The 24,628-nt window shown below is 43.3% G+C and overlaps 2 protein-coding genes across 2 annotated transcripts; one reads left to right on the top strand and one right to left on the bottom strand.

Annotated features, from left to right (window-relative positions):
• Positions 1-1,969: 1,969 nt before the first annotated feature.
• si:dkeyp-97e7.9 (DEP domain-containing mTOR-interacting protein) lies at positions 1,970-17,072 on the bottom strand. The gene is given in 9 exon segments (XM_064958295.1): positions 1,970-2,014; positions 12,964-13,129; positions 13,131-13,142; positions 13,406-13,523; positions 15,400-15,420; positions 15,423-15,577; positions 16,617-16,657; positions 16,659-16,707; positions 17,047-17,072. Coding segments are annotated over 9 exon segments (633 nt in total).
• Positions 17,073-18,021: 949 nt separating this feature from the next.
• On the top strand, positions 18,022-20,062 carry mafbb (v-maf avian musculoaponeurotic fibrosarcoma oncogene homolog Bb). The gene has a single exon (XM_064966647.1). The coding sequence runs from the start codon at positions 18,304-18,306 to the stop codon at positions 19,288-19,290; it is 987 nt and encodes a 328-aa protein (XP_064822719.1). The 5' UTR covers positions 18,022-18,303; the 3' UTR covers positions 19,291-20,062.
• Positions 20,063-24,628: the final 4,566 nt, after the last annotated feature.

The raw sequence follows: 24,628 nt of genomic DNA, 5'->3' as shown, positions 1-24,628 counted from the left end.
ACGCCAACTTGGATATGAAGGTCAACAATCAAGAGGGACCATTTTTAATAGATACTGGAGCTCACACCTCCTGCATTGGATCTACAGGCCAACACCTCGGCCTGGGACTCACATCTTAGTCAGTGAGGACGATGGGAGTCGCTGGGATATCGCAAAAGCTGTACTGGACTGAAGATAAAACAATTGACCTGGGGGAAGGTAATACTATTAAGGCACCCTTTCTGACCTCTCCGGTCACTCCCGTTAGCCTACTTGGTAGAGACATTTTCCTGATCAAGTCCAATGTGATTTCAAGGCCCAACCTGACCTTTATGATGAACCTCTTGAGCTCCCTGATGTTACTCTCTTTGTTGTTGGCTCTGCCTTTATTGATAGGGAGACTGATAGGAAACAAGCAGGTTTTAGTATAGTCTCACTGGATAGGTCATTGTTGATTGAACAGCACTTGCCTGAACATTGCTCAGCACATCAAGCTGAGCTTCTAGCACTCACTGAAGCATCTAAATTAGGTAGCGGCTTGAAGGTTAACATTTATTCTGACTCTGCATATGCCATTGGTGTTTGCCTGTCTTGGATAGGGATTTGGAAAGATAGGGATTTTGTTAACGCGTCTGGTACCCCTATTAAACACTGTTTACAGATAGAAGCCCTGCTTGAAGCTAAGTTGCTTCCTGCCAAGTTGGCTATTCTTGAGGTCAATGCCCACACAGGCAACACTGATAGCATTAGTTTAGGCAATGCAGCTGCTGATGCTGCTGCTAAGAATGCTGCTTCTCGCTGCCATACTCATGCTGTTATGCTTTTCTACCCGTGTACGTCTGAAATTACTGATTTGGACCAACACCAGGCTGCTGATGCACTGAATCACCCTTTGTGGGAGTCTAGAGTCTATTCCAGAGGCCCTGGTGGCCTGTGGAGACAATCGCTCTCTGGCAAACCAGTTCTGCCTCTGCCTCTCGTCTGCTCTGTGTGTCACCTGGCCCACATGGTGGGCCACTCGCCAAGGGGGAGATAGTTAGACTAATAGCTGTCCAAATCTGATTGAAACGTGCAAAACACACATGTATAAATGTACTACATGCATTGGTAAGGGTACCCCCCTGAAACCAGAGAAATGTCCAGTTCCGGCCGGCCCGTTCACCCATTTAGCTATGGATTTCACAGACATGGCTGAACGAAAAGAAATAAAGAGATACTGCCTGGTAATAATTGGCCGTTTTACTAGGTGGGTTCCAACTGTGAACTGTGATGCTAAAACGGTAGCAAAACTTTTGGTAAGAGAAATTCTCTCCACAGACTACACCCATTTCACAGGAGATGTAGTTGCACAGGTGACTGCCTAATTGTGGATAGATCAGAAGTTTGTTTGTATGTACCACCCACAAAGTAATGGGATTACTGAGAGGGCTAATCAAACCATAAAAGGGGGGATTACCAAAGCATGCCACTCCACCGGAAAGTCATGGGTAGTGTCTCCCCCTAGTCTTGATGAAAATGTGCAATAATATAAACTGCGGAACAGGGCTTAGCCCACATGAGCTCTTAACTGGCCTTCCAATGAATGTTCCTTTACACAGACCAATGACTCCAAAACAGACTGACCTGACTGCTCTGGACGATGATTTGAACAAATATATGAAGGAACTAACCCATGCTGTTAGGTCTTTTGTATTCCCAATACAGGAAGGTCCAGGAAGTTCCAGAACAGGGCCACCCAGTCAGCCTGCCCGTTGATATTGGAGAATGGATCAAGCTGAAGGTCTTCAAGAGAAAATGTAACCACCCCAGATGGATGTGCCCATACCAGGTCATCGCAGCAACACCCACAGCTATCACCTATCACACACCTATCACACTGCCAAAAGACGTCCCAACCATCATAACAGATAAGAGTACACATCCAGACCCAGATGTTGTTACACATGACCACTATGGTCACATTGTTAAAAACAAAACTTGGGGTAAACCTTTAAGGTACATGTTTTTGGTGCTTCTTATTCTGCACCAGCAGTCTCTGGTCGGAGGAATAGAGATCCAGGGGAACCAATTGAAAACCAGTAACCAAAATCTGAGTAGACGATGCCTAGTGGTTTGTATGTAGTCGTTTTGAAAAACCCTCAGAGTCAGAGTGAGTTGTTAGGATCAATTGTCGTAGGTGATTGGATTAACAACATCACCTACTCCATGCAGGCCCATATGAATTTGACTATTGCTGGTTTTGCCCTTCTTTCTACTGATGTTCAGCATCTTAAAGCTGTTACAGCCAGTCATAGCCTGGCATTAGACTACATCCTGGCGAAGGAGGGGGGATATTGCAGGGCCCTAAATTTTATTTCCCCCACTGAATGTGTTATGCTTCTCCCTGACTCTGATAATATGACAGAGATATTGAAAGGATTAACACAGTTGGCTGATACCTACACTCCCACAGGAGAAGATTCCTGGTTCCCCTTTGGGTGGTTGAAAGATAAACAAGGACATTTTGGATTTAAGTTGTTTTCCATTTTGGTTCCGTTACTGCTCCCACTGATTGTTTTGTTAATTTGCATTTGTGCATCTGTGCAGCTGGCAAATGTGTACTTCATAAGGCTATGCCAGGCATGTTTATGCTTCATGTTCCTCATCCCCCAGGCCCTTATTTCTATCCTCAATCTCCTGAGGATTGCTTGCAATCTAATGCATCTTTTATGGATGATTCTTATAATTACGATGCTTGAGTTGCTTTGGTTTTGTTGAGGCCTGCTGGCCTCAAAGGGGGGGATGAAGAGGGTTAAACCAAGGCCTTATACCTTTTAACGGGTTAATAAATGATGTTATGATAAACTGTAAGGTTTCCTCTTCAGGAGACCTTTGTGTGTGCGTTGAAACCTGTTTTTGAGTGTTGTGACCTTCAGACACTATCAGAAGGTGTTTACGTTCAGACTCCTCCTGTCTGGATCCCACCGTGGTAATCTGGTTTTCTGAGAACACAAGGCTGCCACAGACCTGATGAAACCAGCCAGCTGTCAGAAGATGCTTACACTCTTTCACATTGTTATGACTCTATACTTGAAAGGTCAAGTTTCGGTCAAACCCACTTCTGAGATTTTAATTGCTGATAAGATGGTTACTGCTGTCAGGGGAGGTTAGATTTATTAAAATGTTGTTGCCAGGGAAACTCACGCAAGGAGGACTGGGAGAGGCTATATGAGTTACAGGATGTCTTAGACATTTTGCAGAACTTGGGGAGAACTATCTTATATTGTTATACTCTACACTGTACCAACTTCTGCCTACAATTGTATGACGTAGCAGTGAAGACGTGTTTGTTTTGTCCTCTCTCTTAGAATACATTCAAGAATCTCCAGAAGCTAACCAGCTAATTAGCTACAAGCTATTTAGTCATTGTTAGCCACTGCTAGCGGCTTTTACCTTCTGCACAGATACCAGCCCTGTTTTTAGCCTGGATAATACTCGCCTGTCTACTAATATCGCTTGTCGACCAATATCGGACTGTCTCTCCACAACAACGCCGGATTCCTGCCATAATCCCTGGACCACTACTTCTGATCTTCACAGCTAGCTTGCAGCTAGCTAGCTAGCTCACAGCCTGCAGCTAGCTAGCTCACAGCTAGCTTCCACTCACCGTGGCACCCAGTACCGAAGCTATTCCCTGAGGCCCACCTCCCGGCCTACTCAGCTGTTCACCCGAACCCCACGCATACACGGCTAGAGCCCAAAATTCCACCGGATCCCTGCTGTAAACTCTGGACCTAGGCACCGGATCACCGCTGCTACCAATTGGATATAGTGGCTGACGCCACTGCCACGAAGCTAGCACCAGTTTGCCGTTAGCCAGGCACATCTCCCGGCTAGCAAACTAAATTCCACAATACCTCTTTCGCCGTCTGGCTTGGATTCTCTGTCGACAAGGCGCCCCCGCCGCACCTCCACGACTGGTCTGCCGACGAATACTCCATCCGCTGTGCCTTCATCCGGCCTCCGTCGGAGCAGACGCTCCTACTAAGCCCTTGGCTACTAACTTTAAACACTGTGTCGCTAGCGTAGTGGGGCTCCCCTGTTCCATCTACTGCTGCCCCCTGGACACTATGATCACTTAGCTACATAGCTGATGCCTGCTGGACTGTCCATTAATCACGGTACTCCGTTCTGTTTATTTATGTTTTATCCGTTGGCCCCAGCCGCAAACTCAGGCTCTGTGTGTAGTTAATCCGACCCTCTCTGCCTAGTCATCGCCATTTTACCTGCTGTTGTTGTGTTAGCTGATTAGCTGTTGTTGTCTCACCTGTTGTTTTAGCTAGCTCTCCCAATCAACACCTGTGATTACTTTATGCCTCGCTGTATGTCTCTCTCAAATGTCAATATGCCTTGTAAACTGTTGTTCAGGTTAGTTGTTTTAGATTACAATGGACTCCCTAGTTCCACTCTTCATACCTCTGATACCTCCTTTGTCCCACCTCCCACACATGTGGTGACCTCACCCATTACAACCAGCATGTCCAGAGATACAACCTCTCTTATCATCACCCAGTGCCTGGGCTTACCTCCGCTGTACCCGCACCCCACCATACCCCTGTTTGCGCATTATGCCCTGAATATATTCTACCATGCCCAGAAATCTGCTCCTTTTATTTTTTGTCCCCAACGCTCTAGGCGATGAGTTTTGATAGCCTTTAGCCGCACCCTCATCCTACTCCTCCTATGTTCCGCGGGTGATATGGAGGTAAACCCAGGCCCTGCATGTCTCCAGGCACCCTCATTTGTTGACTTCTGTGATCGAAAAAGCCTTGGTTTCACGCATGTCAACATACAAAGCCTCCTCCCTAAGTTTGTTTTACTCATTGCTTTAACACACTCTGCCAACCCTGATGCCCCTGCTGCGTCTGAATCCTGGCTTAGAAAGGCCACCAAAAATTCTGAGATTTCCATACCCAACTATAACATTTTCTGTCAAGATAGAACTGCCAAAGGGGGAGGAGTTGCAGTCTACTGCAGAGATAGCCTGCAAAGTCCTACAATCTAAGCTAGATGGCCTCAATCTCACACAAATCATCAAGGAACCCACCAGGTATAACCCTAAAGCTGTAAACAAGGGCACCCTCATAGACGTTATCCTGACCAACTGGCCCTCCAAATACATCTCCGCTGTCTTCAATCAGGATCTCAGCCATCACTGCCTCATTGCCTGTATCCGCTAGGGGTCCGCAGTCAAACGACCACCCCTAATCACTGTCAAACGCTCCCAAAAACACTTCTGCGAGCAGGCCTTTGTAATCGACCTGGCCCGGGTATCCTGGAAGGATATTGACCTCATCCCGTCAGTTGAGGATGCCTGGTCATTCTATAAAAGTAACTTCCTCACCATCTTAGATAAGCATGCTCCGTTCAAAAAATGCATAACTAAGAACAGATATAGCCACTGTTTCACTCCAGACCTGACTGCCCTGACTGAAAAAGCATCGAATAGTCCCTGCGATATGCAACTGTTCAGGGAAGTCAGGAACCAATACACGCAGTCAGTCAGGAAAGCAAAGGCCAGCTTTTTCAAGCAGAAATGTGCATCCTGTAGCTCTAACTCCAAAAGGTTCTGGGACACTGTAAAGTCCATGGAGAACAAGAGCACCTCCTCCCAGCTGCCCACTGCACTGAAGCTAGGTAACACGGTCACCACCGATAAATCCATGATAATCGAAATCTTCCCCCGCAGCTATTCGCCCAAGCCTCCCCAGCTTCTCCTTTACCCAAATCCAGATAGCAGATGTTCTGAAAGAGCTGCAAAACCTGGACCTGTACAAATCAGCTGGGCTTGACAATCTGGACCCTCTATTTCTGAAACTGAAACTATCCGCCTCCATTGTCGCAACCCCTATTACCAGCCTGTTCAACCTGTCTTTCATATCGTCTGAGATCCCCAAGGACTGGAAAGCTGCCGCGGTCATCCCCCTCTTCAAAGGGGGAGACACACTGGACCCAAACTGTTACAGACCTATATCCATCCTGCCCTGCCTATCTAAGATCTTCGAAAGCCAAGTCAACAAACAGATCACTGACCATCTTGAATCCCACCGTACCTTCTCCGCTGTGCAATCTGGTTTCTGAGCCGGTCACGGGTGCACCTCAGCCACGCTAAAGGTACTAAACGATATCATAACCGCCATCGATAAAAGACAGTACTGTGCAGCCGTCTTCATCGACCTGGCCAACAGTACTGTGCAGCCGTCTTCATCGACCTGGCCAAGGCTTTCGACTCTGCCAATCACCATATTCTTATCGGCTGACTCAGTAGCCTCGGTTTTTCTAATGACTGCCTTGCCTGGTTCTCCAACTACTTTGCAGACAGACTTCAGTGTGTCAAATCGGAGGGCATGTTGTCCGGTCCTCTGGCAGTCTCTATGGGGGTGCCAAATGGTTCAATTCTCGAGCCGACTCTTTTCTCTGTATATATCAATGACTTTGCTCTTGCGGCGGGCGATTCCCTGATCCACCTCTACGTAGACGACAGCATCCTGTATACTTCTGGCCCTTCCTTGGACACTGTGCTATCTAACCTCCAAACGTGCTTCAATGTCATACAACACTCCTTCCGTGGCCTCCAACTGCTCTTAAACGCTAGTAAAACCAAATGCATACTTTTCAACCGTTCGCTGCCTGCACCCGCGCGTACCTAGGTGTCTGGCTAGACTGTAAACTCTCCTTCCAGACTCATATCAAACATCTCCAATCCAAAATCAAATCTAAAATTGGCTTTCTTTTTCGCAACAAAGCCTCCTTCACTCACGCCGCCAAACTTACCCTAGTAAAACTGACTATCCTACCGATCCTCGACTTCGGCGATGTCATCTACAAAATGGCTTCCAATACTCTATTCAGCAAATTGGATGCAGTTTATCACAGTGCCATCCGCTTTGTTACTAAAGCACCTTATACCACCCACCACTGCGACCTGTATGCTCTAGTCGGCTGGCCCTCGCTACATATTCGTCGCCAGACCCATTGGCTCCAGGTCATCTACAAGTCAAATCAAATCAAATCAAATCAAATCAAATTTATTTATATAGCCCTTCGTACATCAGCTGATATCTCAAAGTGCTTTACAGAAACCCAGCCTAAAACCCCAAACAGCAAGCAATGCAGGTGTAGAAGCACGGTGGCTAGGAAAAACTCCCTAGAAAGGCCAAAACCTAGCAAGAAACCTAGAGAGGAACTAGGCTATGTGGGGTGGCCAGTCCTCTTCTGGCTGTGCCGGGTGGAGATTATAACAGAACATGGCCAAGATGTTCAAATGTTCATAAATGACCAGCATGGTCGAATAATAATAAGGCAGAACAGTTTAAACTGGAGCAGCAGCACGGCCAGGTGGACTGGGGACAGCAAGGAGTCATCATGTCAGGTAGTCCTGGGGCATGGTCCTAGGGCTCAGGTCCTCCGAGAGAGAGAAAGAAAGAGAGAAGGAGAGAATTAGAGAACGCACACTTAGATTCACACAGGACACCGAATAGGACAGGAGAAGTACTCCAGATATAACAAACTGACCCTAGCCCCCCGACACATAAACTACTGCAGCATAAATACTGGAGGCTGAGACAGGAGGGGTCATGAGACACTGTGGCTCCAACCGAGGACACCCCCGGACAGGGCCAAACAGGAAGGATATAACCCCACCCACTTTGCCAAAGCACAGCCCCCACACCACTAGAGGGATATCTTCATCCACCAATTTACCATCCTGAGACAAGGCTGAGTATAGCCCACAAAGATCTCCGCCATGGCACAACCCAAGGGGGGGCGCCAACCCAGACAGGATGACCACAGTCCATGCTAGGTAAAGCTCCGCCTTATCTCAGTTCACTGGTCACGATGGCAACACCCACCCGTAGCACGCGCTCCAGCAGGTGTATCTCACTGATCATCCCTAAAGCCAACACCTCATTGGGCCGCCTTTCCTTCCAGTTCTCTGCTGCCTGTGACTGGAACAAATTGCAAAAATCGTTGAAATTGGAGACTTTTATCTTCCTCACCAACTTTATACATCTGCTATCTGAGCAGCTAACCAATTGCTGCAGCTGTACATAGTCCATCGGTAGATAGCCCACCCAATTTACCTACCTCATCCCCATACTGTTTTTATTGATTTACTTTTCTGCTCTTTTGCACACCAGTATCTCTACCTGCACATGACCATCTGATCATTTATCACTCCAGTGTTAATCTGCAAAATTGTAATTATTCGCCTACCTCCTCATGCCTTTTGCACACAATGTATATAGACACTTTTTTTCATTTTTTTCATTTTTTCTACTGTGTCATTGACTTGTTTATTGTTTACTCCATGTGTAACTCTGTGTTGCTGTCTGTGCACACTGCTATGCTTTATCTTGGCCAGGTCGCAGTTGTAAATGAGAACTTGTTCTCAACTAGCCTACCTGGTTAAATAAAAAATACTAAAAGGAGTATTTTAATACTTAAACAAAGTGTCTGTGTTTCCTTTCCATTACCAATGTATGTATGAAAGCAATATAGACCTGATCATTTGTTGAACACATTGACCAACACAGTCCTCATGAGAACCCGTTTCATCATAGTGCTTGATGGTTTTTGCGACTACACTTGAAGAAACATTAAAAGTTCTTAACCTTTTCCGGATTGACCTTCATGTCTTTAAGTGATGATGGACTGTCGTTTCTTTTGCTTATTTTTGCTGTTCTTGCCATAATATGGACTTGGTGTTTTACCAAATGGGGCTATCTTCTGTATATCAACCCTACCTTGTCACAACACAACTGATTTGGGTCAAACAAAATAAGAAGGAAAGAAATGTTACAAATTAACCTTTTAAGAAGGTACACCTGTTAATTGACATACATTCTAGGTGACTAACTCATGAAGCTGGTTGAGAGAATGTCAAGGGTGTGCAAAGCTGTCATCAAGGCAAAGGGTGGCTTCTTAGAATAATCTCAAATCTAAAACCCTTGAATGAAACCCTTGAATGAGTACTGTCTATATATACACCCTTGGAATTCTCTCAACCAGATTCATGAGTTAGTCGTGCCTTCTTAAAATGTAATTTGTGGAATTTATTTCCTGAATGCTTTTTAGCCAATTAGTTGTGTTGTGACAAAGTAAGGGTGGCATACAGAAGATAGTCCTATTTCGTAAAAGACCAAGTCCATATTATGTCAAGAACAGCTCAAATAATCAAAGAGAAACGACAGTCCATCATTACCTTACGACATGAAGGTCAGTCAATACGGAAAATCTTAAGAACTTTGAAAGCTTCTTCAAGTACAGTCGTAAAAAACATCAAGCGTTATGATGAAACTTGCTTTCATGAGGACTGCCACAGGAAAGGAAAACCCAGAGTTACTTCTGCAGCAAGAGGATAAGTTCATTAGAGTTACCAGCCTCAGAAATTGCAGCCCAAATAAATGCTTCAAAGAGTTCAAGTAACAGACACATCTGAACATCAACTGTTCAGAGGAGATTGTGTGAATCAGGCGTTCATGGTCGAATTACTGCAAAGAAACCACTACTAAAGGACACCAATAAGAAGAAGAGGCTAGCTTGGGCCAAGAAACACGAGCATTGGACATTTGCCTGGTGGAAATCTATCCTTTGGTCTGATGAGTCCAAATTTGAGATTTTGGGTTCCAGTCGCCGTGTCTTTGTGAGAAGCAGAGTAGGTTAATGGAAGATCTCAGCATGTGTGGTTCCCATCGTGACGCATGGAGGAGGAGGTGTGATGGTGCTTTGCTGGTGACACTGTAGGTGATCTACTTACAATTCAAGGCACACTTAACTAGCATGGCTACCACAACATTCTGCAACGATACGCCATCCCATCTGTTTGCAGTTAGTGGGACTATTATTTGTTTTTCAACAGGATAATGAACCAACACACCTCCAGGCTGTATAAGGGCTATTTGACCAAGAAGGAGAGTAATGGAGTCTGCATCAGATGACCTGGCCTCCACAATCCCCTGACCTCAACCCAATTGAGATGGTTCGGGATGAGTTGGGCCGCAGAGTGAAGGAAAAGCAGCCAACAAGTGCTCAGCACATGTGGGAACTCCTTCAAGACTGTTGGAAAAGAATTCCAGGTGAAGCTGGTTGAGAGAATGTCAAGCGTGTGCAAAGCTGTCATCAAGGCAAAGGGTGGCTAATTTGAAGAATCTAAAATAGAAAATATATTTCGATTTTTTAAAGCACTTTTTTTGGTTACTACATGATTTCACATGCATTATTTCATAGTTTTTAACTGGTACTATATACAATAAATGAGAGGACCACAAAAAGCATCATTGTCAGGCCCTGACCTTAGAGAGTCTTGTTTATTCTCTATTTGGTTTGGTCAGGGTGTGACTTGGGTGGGCAAATCTATGTTTCTATTTCTTTGTTGGCCTAGTATGGTTCCCAATCAGAGGCAGCTGTTTATCGTTGTCTCTGATTGGGGATCATACTTTGATGGCTGCAAACTTTCTACTTTTAAACTTGGACAAAACAGAGATGCTTGTTCTAGGTCCCAAGAAACAAAGAGATCTTCTGTTGAATCTGACAATTAATCTTAATGGTTGTACAGTCGTCTCAAATAAAACGGTGAAGGACCTCGGCGTTACTCTGGACCCTGATCTCTCTTTTGAAGAACATATCAAGACCATTTCAAGGACAGCTTTTTTCCCATCTACGTAACATTGCAAAAATCAGAAACTTTCTGTCCAAAAATGATGCAGAAAAATTAATCCATGCTTTTGTCACTTCTAGGTTAGACTACTGCAATGCTCTACTTTCCGGCTACCCGGGTAAAGCACTAAATAAACTTAAATTAGTGCTAAATACGGCTGCTAGAATCCTGACTAGAACCAACAAATTTGATCATATTACTCCAGTGCTAGCCTCCCTACACTGGCTTCCTGTCAAAGCAAGTGCTGATTTCAAGGTTTTACTGCTAACCTACAAAGCATTACATGGGCTTGCTCCTACCTATCTCTCTGATTTGGTCCTGCCGTACATACCTACACGTACGCTACGGTCACAAGACGCAGGCCTCCTAATTGTCCCTAGAATTTCTAAGCAAACAGCTGGAGGCAGGGCTTTCTCCTATAGAGCTCCATTTTTATGGAACGGTCTGCCTACCCATGTCAGAGACGCAAACTCGGTCTCAACCTTTAAGTCTTTACTGAAGACTCATCTCTTCAGTGGGTCATATGATTGAGTGTAGTCTGGCCCAGGAGTGGGAAGGTGAACGGAAAGGCTCTGGAGCAACGAACCACCCTTGCTGTCTCTGCCTGGCCGGTTCCCCTCTTTCCACTGGGATTCTCTGCCTCTAACCCTATTACAGGGGCTGAGTCACTGGCTTACTGGGGCTCTCTCATGCCGTCCCTGGAAGGGGTGCGTCACCTGAGTGGGTTGATTCACTGATGTGGTCATCCTGTCTGGGTTGGCCCCCCCCCTTGGGTTGTGCCGTGGCGGAGATCTTTGCGGGCTATACTCAGCTTTGTCTCAGGATGGTAAGTTGGTGGATGAAGATATCCCTCTAGTGGTGTGGGGGCTGTGCTTTGGCAAAGTGGGTGGGGTTATATCCTTCCTGTTTGGCCCTGTCCGGGGGTGTCCTCGGATGGGGCCACAGTGTCTCCTGATCCCTCCTGTCTCAGCCTCCAGTATTTATGCTGCAGTAGTTTATGTGTCGGGGGGCTAGGGTCAGTTTGTTATATCTGGAGTACTTCTCCTGTCCAATTCGGTGTCCTGTGTGAATCTAAGTGTGCGTTCTCTAATTCTCTCCTTCTCTCTCTCGGAGGACCTGAGCCCTAGGACCATGCCCCAGGACTACCTGACATGATGACTCCTTGCTGTCCCCAGTCCACCTGGCCGTGCTGCTGCTCCAGTTTCAACTGTTCTGCCGTATTATTATTCGACCATGCTGGTCATTTATGAACATTTGAACATCTTGGCCATGTTCTGTTATAATCTCCACCCGGCACAGCCAGAAGAGGACTGGCCACCCCACATATGCTCTCTCTAATTCTCTTTCTTTCTCTCTCTCGGAGGACCTGAGCCCTAGGACCATGCCCCAGGACTACCTGACATGATGACTCCTTGCTGTCCCCAGTCTACCTGGCCGTGCTGCTGCTCCAGTTTCAACTGTTCTGCCTTATTATTTTTCGACCATGCTGGTCATTTATGAACATTTGAACATCTTGGCCATGTTCTGTTATAATCTCTGCCCGGCACAGCCAGAAGAGGACTGGCCACCCCACATAGCCTGGTTCCTCTCTAGGTTTCTTCCTAGATTCTGGCCTTTCTAGGGAGTTTTTCCTAACCACCGTGCTTCTACACCTGCATTGCTTGCTGTTTGGGGTTTTAGGCTGGGTTTCTGTACAGCACTTTGAGATATCAGCTGATGTACGAAGGGCTATATAAATAAATTTGATTTGATTTGATCAAAATTTGAAATAAATTTGACTTAGGCAGCCCTTTTTCTCACCTTAGATTGTGGGATCTTGTTTTTGTAAAGCGGCTGTGTTAACACTACAAAACCTTACGTGTCGGTTATCTTTCTTGTTTTTTTGGTGTTCATTTAATAAATTCAAAATGTACGCCTACTACGCTGCACCTTGGTCCAATCCATCTTTGAACGATCATAACAATCATAGTAATTGGTTATGATAGAAGTAATTTAAGTAGGCTAGCAACTGTGAGGCTGAGGAACCTGTATTACCTCCAATTTTAATTTAATTTATTTAACATTTATTTTAGTAGGCAAGTCAGTTAAGAACAAATTCTTATTTTACAATGACGGCCTACACAGGCCAAACCCGGATGACACTGGGCCAATTGTGCGCCGCCCTATGGGACTCTCAATCACGGCTGGTTGTGATACAGCCTGGATTCGAACCAGGGTGTCTGTAGTGACACCTCTTGTACTGAGATGCAGTGTAATGGGCCAAAGATCAAAAGGTAACATCTCACAATGGGATGAATGATGCCATGCTCCAGCAAGGCACGGCAGAGCTCCAAACCCTGGCGCCTACTCTCTGTCTTTGCATTCTATAGCAACTAGTCGATCAACTGGCAGCCAGGGAAGGAGCCCTGGTATGCAACACCCTGCGCCTCCCTTAGATGCAGAATGGAGTCTGCCAGTTATTACACTGCAAAACACAACACACACACAAAACATGTCACATCCATTTTGCACTTGAGAGATAGAATGAATGGAACAGTTACACACAAACTTGTGTACACAATTGGTAGAGTTGAATGTTTCAGTCCATAATCACCAAAACCAGCACATACTGAGAACATTCTGTAATTCAGATGATGATGACCCTTCTTCCCAAGCTAGGCTTGACTTCTTCAAGGGCACCAGTTCCTATCAGACAGAGAACCCCAGGGTAAACAACGTAGTTCTTACTGCTTATACAATAATTGTCCTTGGATGATTACCTTGACAGTGTTCAAAAATATCCCATCATCCTTACGGAAACGGTACAGCAATTTTGCATCCTTGAACATAGGGTACTTGTCACAAACTAAGGAGATCAGAGAGGAAACATTTCCTGAAAATGTTTTCACATTGCCCTACTTTATAGTTCAGCATTTTGGATCTCCTGTATCAATGTTAGTATATTGGCAAAGCTCCTTGGCTCTTGGTATCCCTGATGTAGGAGGAAGTGTATAACAGGAGTTGAATATACACTTGGTCCTGTGTCAGGGCTATAGGCTCTTGGTATCCCTGATGTAGGAGGAAGTGTATAACAGGAGTTGAATATACACTTGGTCCTGTGTCAGGGCTATAGGCTCTTGGTATCCCTGATGTAGGAGGAAGTGTATAACAGGAGTTGAATATACACTTGGTCCTGTGTCAGGGCTATAGGCTCTTGGTATTCCTGATGTAGGAGGAAGTGTATAACAGGAGTTGAATATACACTTGGTCCTGTGTCAGGGCTATAGGCTCTTGGTATCCCTGATGTAGGAGGAAGTGTATAACAGGAGTTGAATATACACTTGGTCCTGTGTCAGGGCTATAGGCTCTTGGTATCCCTGATGTAGGAGGAAGTGTATAACAGGAGTTGAATATACACTTGGTCCTGTGTCAGGGCTATAGGCTCTTGGTATCCCTGATGTAGGAGGAAGTGTATAACAGGAGTTGAATATACACTTGGTCCTGTGTCAGGGCTATAGGCTCTTGGTATCCCTGATGTAGGAGGAAGTGTATAACAGGAGTTGAATATACACTTGGTCCTGTGTCAGGGCTATAGGCTCTTGGTATCCCTGATGTAGGAGGAAGTGTATAACAGGAGTTGAATATACACTTGGTCCTGTGTCAGGGCTATAGGCTCTTGGTATCCCTGATGTAGGAGGAAGTGTATAACAGGAGTTGAATATACACTTGGTCCTGTGTCAGGGCTATAGGCTCTTGGTATCCCTGATGTAGGAGGAAGTGTATAACAGGAGTTGAATATACACTTGGTCCTGTGTCAGGGCTATAGGCTCTTGGTATCCCTGATGTAGGAGGAAGTGTATAACAGGAGTTGAATATACACTTGGTCCTGTGTCAGGGCTATAGGCTCTTGGTATCCCTGATGTAGGAGGAAGTGTATAACAGGAGTTGAATATACACTTGGTCCTGTGTCAGGGCTATAGGCTCTTGGTATCCCTGATGTAGGAGGAAGTGTATAACAGGAGTTGAATATACACTTGGTCCTGTGTCAGGGCTATAGGCTCTTGGTATCCCTGATGTAGGAGGAAGTGTATAACAGGAGTTGAATATACACTTGGTCCTGTGTCAGGGCTATAGGCTCTTGGTATCCCTGATGTAGGAGGAAGTGTATAACAGGAGTTGAATATACACTTGGTCCTGTGTCAGGGCTATAGGCTCTTGGTATCCCTGATGTAGGAGGAAGTGTATAACAGGAGTTGAATATACACTTGGTCCTGTGTCAGGGCTATAGGCTCTTGGTATCCCTGATGTAGGAGGAAGTGTATAACAGGAGTTGAATATACACTTGGTCCTGTGTCAGGGCTATAGGCTCTTGGTATCCCTGATGTAGGAGGAAGTGTATAACAGGAGTTGAATATACACTTGGTCCTGTGTCAGGGCTATAGGCTCTTGGTATCCCTGATGTAGGAGGAAGTGTATAACAGGAGTTGAATATACACTTGGTCCTGTGTCAGGGCTATAGGCTCTTGGTATCCCTGATGTAGGAGGAAATGTATAACAGGAGTTGAATATACACTTGGTCCTGTGTCAGGGCTATAGGCTCTTGGTATCCCTGATGTAGGAGGAAGTGTATAACAGGAGTTGAATATACACTTGGTCCTGTGTCAGGGCTATAGGCTCTTGGAAAAGCTCTAACTATGCATTTTATTTCCCCTTAGAGATGTTACTGTGGTGCCTTACAGTACCATGGTGCACAATGTCATGTCCATAAGGTGTTGCAAGAGGCAGACCACCGTTGCCCGATCGAGGGCTTCCTTGTGGCTGTTCAGCCAGTCTGTAAGCTCTTGGGCCAAAAAGTAGTTGGGGTAAGTGCGCAGATGGTACAGTCGGTGGTTGATCAGTTTGCCATCATGCAGCCTCAATGTTGCAGTGAGATACAATGTACAATTAATCAGCTATAACTATTATAAATAGGGAAGGGAACATTAAGAAAAAATATTGAAACATGTATTTAATCAATTTCAGTTATGACATTTCTGCATGATACAGTGGGGGGAAAAAGTATTTAGTCAGCCACCAATTGTGCAAGTTCTCCCACTTAAAAAAGATGAGAGAGGCCTGTAATTTTCATAATAGGTACACTTCAACTATGACAGACAAAATGAGAAAAAACAGAAAATCACATTGTAGGATTTGTAATGAATTGATTTGCAAATTATGGTGGAAAATAAGTATTAGGTCAGATCTTGCGTGGATCTTGCGTGGAGCCCCAGATCGAGGGAGATTATCAGTGGTCTTGTATGTCTTCCATTTCCTAATAATTACTCCCACAGTTGATTTCCTCAAATCAAGCTGCTTACCTATTGCAGATTCAGTCTTCCCAGCCTGGTGCAGGTCTACAATTTTGTTTCTGGTGTCCTTTGACAGCTCTTTGGTCTTGGCCATAGTGGAGTTTGGAGTATGACTGTTTGAGGTTGTGGATAGGTGTCTTTTATACTGATAACATGTTCAAACAGGTGCCATTAATACAGGTAACGAGTGGAGGACAGAGGAGCCTCTTAAAGAAGAAGTCTGTGAGAGCCAGAAATCTTGCTTGTTTGTAGGTGACCAGATACTTATTTTCCACCATAATTTGCAAATAAATTCATTAAAAATCCTACCATGTGATTTTCTGGAGAAAAAAAATCTCATTTTGTCTGTCATAGTTTAAGTGTACCTATGATGAAAATTACAGGCCTCTCTCATCTTTTTAAGTGGGAGAACTTGCACAATTGGTGGCTGACTAAATACTTTTTTGCCCCACTGTATATTGTATCTATTATTGCTAGATTTTTATGGGAAGGTCGGCTGAAGAAAATATGTGAACTATCTGAAATGAACTTGTTGGATTTCAACACAGTATGTTTCTACAGGTAGCATAACTGTAAAGAAAATCAAGCTTCTCTTTCTCTCTCTTCCATACCTCAGTTGTTCTACAGCAATCATAATTTCAGCCTTGTGCAAGTCTGGTCATTGCTTTTATGTTTCTGCTGCTTTCCATTTTCTCCGTGTTCCTTTATTGACACTGGTCTAAAAAAAAACGACTAATTTCATTAGAAGCCAGTATGTTTACCACTGCCCAGCAGCAGCCTCTGACTATGTGGGATAGATGTTGTGCATAAACCCAGAGAGAGAGGGAGAGAAATCCTGATGGTGTTTAGAATAACTGCAACACTCACATCAATCAGGAGGACACTTGGTTTCTGATTAGGTATTCTTATCAGAATCTGTTCTGCCATGGACAAAAAAAATTAAGAGGGAGAGAAAGCTAGGCCAGACCCTATAACCAAGGGGCCAGACTGGGTGGAGGGGGGTATTGAGAACCACAAGCCACCATCATCATATTTATTTACTGTGCATGCTCTGTACATTCTGACATTATAAAAAGCCAATATAAAAAAATAATTAAGGAAAAAATTACAGGGTAAATATCAGACAATGACACAACGCCAGCTTTCATTCACTGCTCACTATACCCTGAGGGTCAATAATGACGTTTTCCTCATATCACCACAAGGGGTCAGCATAGATCTATAAATATACAATTTGGCTACCAGAACTCTCAGGAGAAACCCCATAGCAATACAATTATTTATAATTAGCCTATTTCTAACTCTATGGTCCACCCTTCATGCTTGTCCATATAATATAACCAGAAATCAAATAATAGCACATACAAATGGAATATAAAGATTTATTTTCAGTGGGCTAGTCATGGTCTAGAGAGAGTATAGGCTATTTGTTTATTATGGGCGGTGGTGGATTATTGCAAACGCACAACAGCTCTATTAGAATTCTTGAATTATGTTTTTGCATGATGGACTTCCACTTAAATATAAAGACCACTGTCCAAATACAATTGTGACTTTAAAACTGTGATAGTTTTATGTTATTTATATGGAACGTCAGATGGTCATTTAGTGTGTCTACATTTGTAATAACTAGCCCTATTGACTATAATATATCCCTGGACATATAGCCGACAGACTACATATTTAGTCCTCAGATGCTTTGCATTCCAGCATCAGTTCCCTTGTGGTCTTTCACAATACACTATTTTAATATATCAAGTGGTGAGGTAGTGTGTGAGAGAAAGAGAAACATGTGCACAAATTAAATAAAGTAGACAGTAGCCTGTAAAATGTCTAGTCTACAATATGTCTTTGCAGGTCTATGTAAAAGAAATGTTGGGCATCATTCTACATTCAACCTTTGTTGGATTGTCAAAACGCACACATCAGCTATTATGCAAATTACCCTTCTCGTCGTCTTTTTATTGGAGAAGAGCAGGGAGGTGTAGTCTATACCGTGTGACATCATGCAACCGTTCTTTATGAAGAAAGTGCGCTCGCAAGCATAAACCAGTACAGCTACACATATGCAGAGCTTTTGGCCCCGCCGTGGACTCAGAGCACCTTTCTTCTATCCGATTAAGAGGACGGTTTTCTTTCCATTTTTACGCACGCGTGTTTTCACTGTAGATTTAATTTGACGGACTTACTAATTGTATGAAGCGTCTCATCAATTGTGCAATTGTTGCAAAAGACTGCATGAAAGAATAGAGTTTTGTGCCCCTTGGAAGTGGCCAAGACAAATAGATCCTGGAAAGAATGACCGCCGAATCGCATACAAATCTGGGTCTGCCGAAAACCCCTTTGGGTTATGTCAGTGAGTTCGACTTGATGAAGTTCGAAGTGAAGAAGGAGACAATGCAGGGGATTGATCACTCGTTCATTGGGCCGTGCAGCGAGCTCCAGAGACCGGACTCAGTCTCCTCTACACCCGTCAGCACCCCTTGCAGTTCGGTGCCATCGTCACCGAGTTTCAATCCGGGTGAGCAAAGGAACCCTGATGATCTTTACTGGACGCCCAGCAGTGGAGGTTATTCTCAGCAAATGTATCCCCACACTTTTGGCCTGACACCTGAGGACGCAGTGGAGGCCCTTATCGGTACCACAGTCCACGGGCACCAACCCACTCCAAACGGTCATCAACATGCTCTCCAAGCAGAATTCGAAGGGTACGGGGCGGCACATAACCTCAACGGCCATGTCCAGCAGTACCCTGGACTTATCCGTCAACCCGACGGTCTCTCGGGTCACCCTGATATGCAAGATATGCACTGCCAAAATCAATATCACCACAAGCAGGACCTCGACAGCTCGGCTCCGCACTCACCCGACTCCCAGCTTAGTGCGCACCACCTCCATCAGCAGAATCGCCACGACAGACGACTCAACGTGGAGAGCGCCTTCTCGGACGACCAGCTGGTCTCCATGTCAGTGAGGGAGCTCAATCGGCACTTGAGGGGTCTGACCAAGGACGACATGATGCGTCTGAAGCAGAAGCGCCGAACCCTGAAAAACCGTGGTTACGCACAATCGTGCCGCTACAAACGCGTTCAGCAGAAACACGTTCTTGAGCACGAGAAGACCAGCCTTGTCACACAGGTGGAGCAGCTGAAGCACGAGCTCAACCGACTGGCACGCGAGAGGGACGCATATAAACTCAAATGCGAGAAATTGACTGGTTCGAATGGTTACCATGAAACTGGGTCTACCAGTGACAACCCTTCCTCGCCTGAGTATTTTATGTGAGTTTATTCTTTGTATCAGCTACTAAAGTTATTTTACTGATTTTATTGATAAACTTATTTGTTTCAACAATATTAATGATTTCTTACCAGTTCTTGATGCAAACCTACCATTTAATTCACCCTTTCAAATTAAGATAATAAGATTTGTAATATGAATCTATAATCAATCATGCATGCTGGACATGTATGGAACTGTCTATTTAGTAGGTCTAAAATCTGTTGTACATTGTCACACAAGTCTTTGTGAAAATACTTTAAATAGTTCCTCTTACTTTTGTTGAATTGAAAAACCAGTCTGGTTTATGAAATTACATTACTTTTAGCTTTACGTACTTGGCCTACTCTCAATTTAGTCTTAAATGGAATCATCCATCAAAACAATTTGAAATTATTTCTATTTTTTGTGTTAAAATCTTCACTTGAGTGGTATTCATGTGTTAATTCTGCCTGCTGTAGGCTATCTATTATAACAAATATAATGAGTACATGGGTGATGATGATGTATCTACTTGTTCTAGATATCCTTTTATGTTATATTACATTTTGAGGAGCTGGTTCTGCTGGCCAGATGTGGCTAATGTTTTTGTTGTTTTCTTTCACATACATTTATGTTAACTGTACAAGAAAAAGAGCGAGATTTTTTAAAAGTATTATTCATGCATTATTGCCTGCAAATGACCATCATTGTTACCTGTCCAGTTGTGTTGAAATCTATTGTCACCTGCTTTAGACTTGTAAAGATCAATAAAGCCATTAATACTTTTATACTGCAACTTTGTGTTTAATCTGTTGAGTAATCATTGGATCCACTTATAGACATTGTGCTGGCTCACTTAGCTATGTATTCATTTGGAGCTGGTCTGATTAATTTATTGATTACATTTATTGAGCATGGAAACCAGTGGCTTTAAAATAAAAATCATATTTATTTTTCCAGAGTATTTTGTTTTTACAGAGATAAAGGTTTGCCTCATGTGGCCATATTGTTAGCAGTATGAGAGTAGTTTTTCTCATGTCTATAAAGAAGAAGTGAAGTGCGACTGGCAGACATAATGTAAAGGAACATCTTGCTTACATCTAATTAAGCTAATTGACGTAGAAATATTTGATTGCTGAAAAAGAAAGAGTCATTACAACAAGAAGGAGCTCAATAAAACGCAAAATTCAAAGCTGTGACCAATGTGTTTTAGAATTTTTTTAAAACAAATACAGTTGAGTGATTGTTTGATCAAAACAAATGTCTCTTCATTTACATTCTTTCTTTCACCTTACTATACCTTCTATTATTACTTTCATCATGGAAAAACAAGTACAAACCTTGCATCTGGTGTGTAAATCAGGTGCCAAGTAAGCTGCGGAATCCTTTTTTTAAAGTCTGTTCTGTGCACTGCATACAATATATCACACAAATGCCTGTGCTGCATAAAACACATAATCCTACACCATTTTACTCATGCACTTGTGTGGAAGACAGAGCAGTGAATGTCCCCAATGCACAGTATAACATTCCAGGTTATTGGTACTGTCATGACAGGAATAACGTTTTTTGGCATTTATAGTGAAAAAATGTAGTTGTATTTATTTATATTTTTACACACAGTTATTGCATTTTGCACACAGTCAACTGATTTGATAGACAAGTAATTGGAATACAAAAAGTAAATATAACTGCGAGCAGCAATGAATGGGGTTCACAGGATGACGGAAAGGACACAACACCAGTTGCATAACAAAGCAAGCACTCTATCATGTAGGAACTCATTGTCTTACATCAGATCGCAACGCTCATCCCTCAACCAATCTGTCTTGTAGGACGTGGAACACATCTAAAAAAATGTGATTTTGCTCATCCGCCTAACACTAGTTCCTAATTCTGAAAATCACTCCGCTCTCGGTAGCTATAGATGCACCTGATATTATGGAAAACCATGCTCCAGCTAGCAGCAAAGCGCAATCTTGTTTGAATGGTCATATGTGACTCCACCTGGATTCGGTCTTATGTAGCAAAATTTGAAATTGTGTTTTTTACAGAGCTACAAAAGGATATATCATACACTGCATTTGAGGAACAATGTGAAAGTAATTCTGCTATGAAAGTCGATCAACTTGTAAACTTACTTTGAGAAACAACAAATGTCAGTACATATAAGTGTCTTATATTGACTGAAAGATTATATTCTTGTTAACCTGTTGAAACTCTAGGGGCGCAATTTCATTTTTGGATGAAAAACGTTCCCGTTTTAAACAAGATATTTTGTCACAAAAAGATGCTCGACTATGCATATAATTGATAGCTTTCGAAAGAAAACACTCTGACGTGTCCAGAACTGCAAAGATATTTTCTGTGCGTGCCCTAGAACGTGAGCTTCAGGCAAAACCAAGATGAGACGGCATCCAGGAAATGAGCAGGATTTTTGAGGCTCTGTTTTCCATTGTCTCCTTATATGGCTGTGTATGCGAGAGGAGTAAGTCTGCCCTTTCTGTCGTTTCCCCAAGGTGTCTGCAGCATTGTGACGTATTTGTAGGCATATCATTGGAAGATTGACCATAAGAGACCACATTTACCAGGTGTCCGCCCAGTGTCCTGCGCCGAAATTGGTGCGCAAAAGTCAGCTGCAAGTATTTTTCCACAGAATTCAGAGGAGAATGCAGGCTTCCACGAACGATATATCAAAGAAGAGATATGTGAAAAAACACCTTGAGGATTGATTCCAAACAACGTTTGCCATGTTTCGGTCGATATTATGGAGGTAATTCGGAAAAAGTTTGACGTTGTAGGTGACTGAATTTTCGGTTCGTTTCGGTAGCCAAATGTGATGTACAAAACGGAACGATTTCTCCTACACACAGACGCTTTCAGGAAAAACTGCGCATTTGGTATGTAACTGAGAGTCTCCTCATTGAAAACATCCGAAGCTCTTCAAAGGTAAATGATTTTATTTATTTGGTTATCTGGTTTTTGTGAAAATGTTGCGTGCTAAATGCTACTCAAAATGCTAAGCTAGCTTAGCATACTCTTACACAAATTAGTCAATTGCTATGGTTCAAAAGCATATTTTGAAAATCTGAGATGACAGTGTTGTTAAGAAAAGGCTAAGCTTGAGAGCAGACGCATTATTTTCATTTTATTTGCGATTTTCAGAAATCGTTAACGTTGCGTTATGCTAATGAGCCTGAGGCTTTAGTCACGATTCCGGATCCGTGATGGGGAGTTTCAACAGGTTAATATAACTGCACTGTCCAATTTACAGTAGCTATTACTGTGAAAAAATGCCATGCTATTGTTTGAGGAGAGCTCCTAACAACAAAACACTTTTTTTCACCGCGATAGGTTTGATAAATTCACCTCTGAAGGTGAAATGTGTACTTCCATTCTGAAATCTTGCTCTGATATCATCCAAATGGTCCCAGAGATAACTTGATGCGTCGTTTTGTTAGATAAAATCATTTTTCATGTCATTAAAAGGTCCATATAGCATGCACAATGGATTTTATATTTCCACTCATTTACAGTGCCTTGCGAAAGTATTCGGCCCCCTTGAACTTTGCGACCTTTTGCCACATTTCAGGCTTCAAACATAAAGATATAAAACTGTATTTTTTTGTGAAGAATCAACAAGTGGGACACAATCATGAAATGGAACGACATTTATTGGATATTTCAAACTTTTTTAACAAATCAAAAACTGAAAAATTGGGCGTGCAAAATTATTCAGCCCCCTTAAGTTAATACTTTGTAGCACCACCTTTTGCTGCGATTACAGCTGTAAGTCGCTTGGGGTATGTCTATCAGTTTTGCACATCGAGAGACTGAAATTTTTCCCATTCCTCCTTGCAAAACAGCTCGAGCTCAGTGAGGTTGGATGGAGAGCATTTGTGAACAGCAGTTTTCAGTTCTTTCCACAGATTCTCGATTGGATTCAGGTCTGGACTTTGACTTGGCCATTCTAACACCTGGATATGTTTATTTTTGAACCATTCCATTGTAGATTTTGCTTTATGTTTTGGATCATTGTCTTGTTGGAAGACAAATCTCCGTCCCAGTCTCAGGTCTTTTGCAGACTCCATCAGGTTTTCTTCCAGAATGGTCCTGTATTTGGCTCCATCCATCTTCCCATCAATTTTAACCATCTTCCCTGTCCCTGCTGAAGAAAAGCAGGCCCAAACCATGATGCTGCCACCACCATGTTTGACAGTGGGGATGGTGTGGTCAGGATGATGAGCTGTGTTGCTTTTACGCCAAACATAACATTTTGCATTGTTGCCAAAAAGTTCAATTTTGATTTCATCTGACCAGAGCACCTTCTTCCACATGTTTGGTGTGTCTCCCAGGTGGCTTGTGGCAAACTTTAAACAACACTTTTTATGGATATCTTTAAGAAATGGCTTTCTTCTTGCCACTCTTCCATAAAGGCCAGATTTGTGCAATATACGACTGATTGTTGTCCTATGGACAGAGTCTCCCACCTCAGCTGTAGATCTCTGCTCTTCATCCAGAGTGATCATGGGCCTCTTGGCTGCATCTCTGATCAGTCTTCTCCTTGTATGAGCTGAAAGTTTAGAGGGACGGCCAGGTCTTGGTAGATTTGCAGTGGTCTGATACTCCTTCCATTTCAATATTATCGCTTGCACAGTGCTCCTTGGGATGTTTAAAGCTTGGGAAATATGTTTGTATCCAAATCCAGCTTTAAACTTCTTCACATCACTATCTCGGACCTGCCTGGTGTGTTCCTTGTTCTTCATGATGCTCTCTGCACTTTTAACAGACCTCTGAGACTATCACAGTGCAGGTGCATTTATACGGAGACTTGATTACACACAGGTGGATTGTATTTATCATCATTAGTCATTTAGGTCAACATTGGATCATTCAGAGATCCTCACTGAACTTCTGGAGAGAGTTTGCTGCACTGAAAATAAAGGGGCTGAATAATTTTACACGCCCAATTTTTCAGTTTTTGATTTGTTAAAAAAGTTTGAAATATCCAATAAATGTCGTTCCACTTCATGATTGTGTCCCACTTGTTGTTGATTCTTCACAAAAAAATACAGTTTTATATCTTTATGTTTGAAGCCTGAAATGTGGCAAAAGGTCGCAAAGTTCAAGGGGGCCGAATACTTTCGCAAGGCACTGTAATTTGCAAAGAAGAGAATCTGTGAAAATCTAACCCTAAACATGGTTTCAACCAGTCAAATCAAGTTCGTACATATTCCTCAGAGATCCTAAAACGTAACCAGACTTCACTATATCATTAGGGGTGTAGTATATCCTATAGGACACCAAATTTGGTCATAGCACGCCAAAGACGCGGGCGGTCTTCACTTGAACAACTCTAACT

The sequence above is a fragment of the Oncorhynchus masou genome, chromosome 5 (assembly GCF_036934945.1).
Source record: "Oncorhynchus masou masou isolate Uvic2021 chromosome 5, UVic_Omas_1.1, whole genome shotgun sequence".
Classification (NCBI taxonomy): domain Eukaryota; kingdom Metazoa; phylum Chordata; class Actinopteri; order Salmoniformes; family Salmonidae; genus Oncorhynchus; species Oncorhynchus masou.
This window is presented reverse-complemented; position numbering and strand designations above follow the sequence as displayed.

Bases quoted from the DNA above. Each gene is read 5' to 3' on its own strand.
- mafbb (XM_064966647.1), top strand. From the start codon at position 18,304: ATGACCGCCGAATCGCATACAAATCTGGGTCTGCCGAAAACCCCTTTG.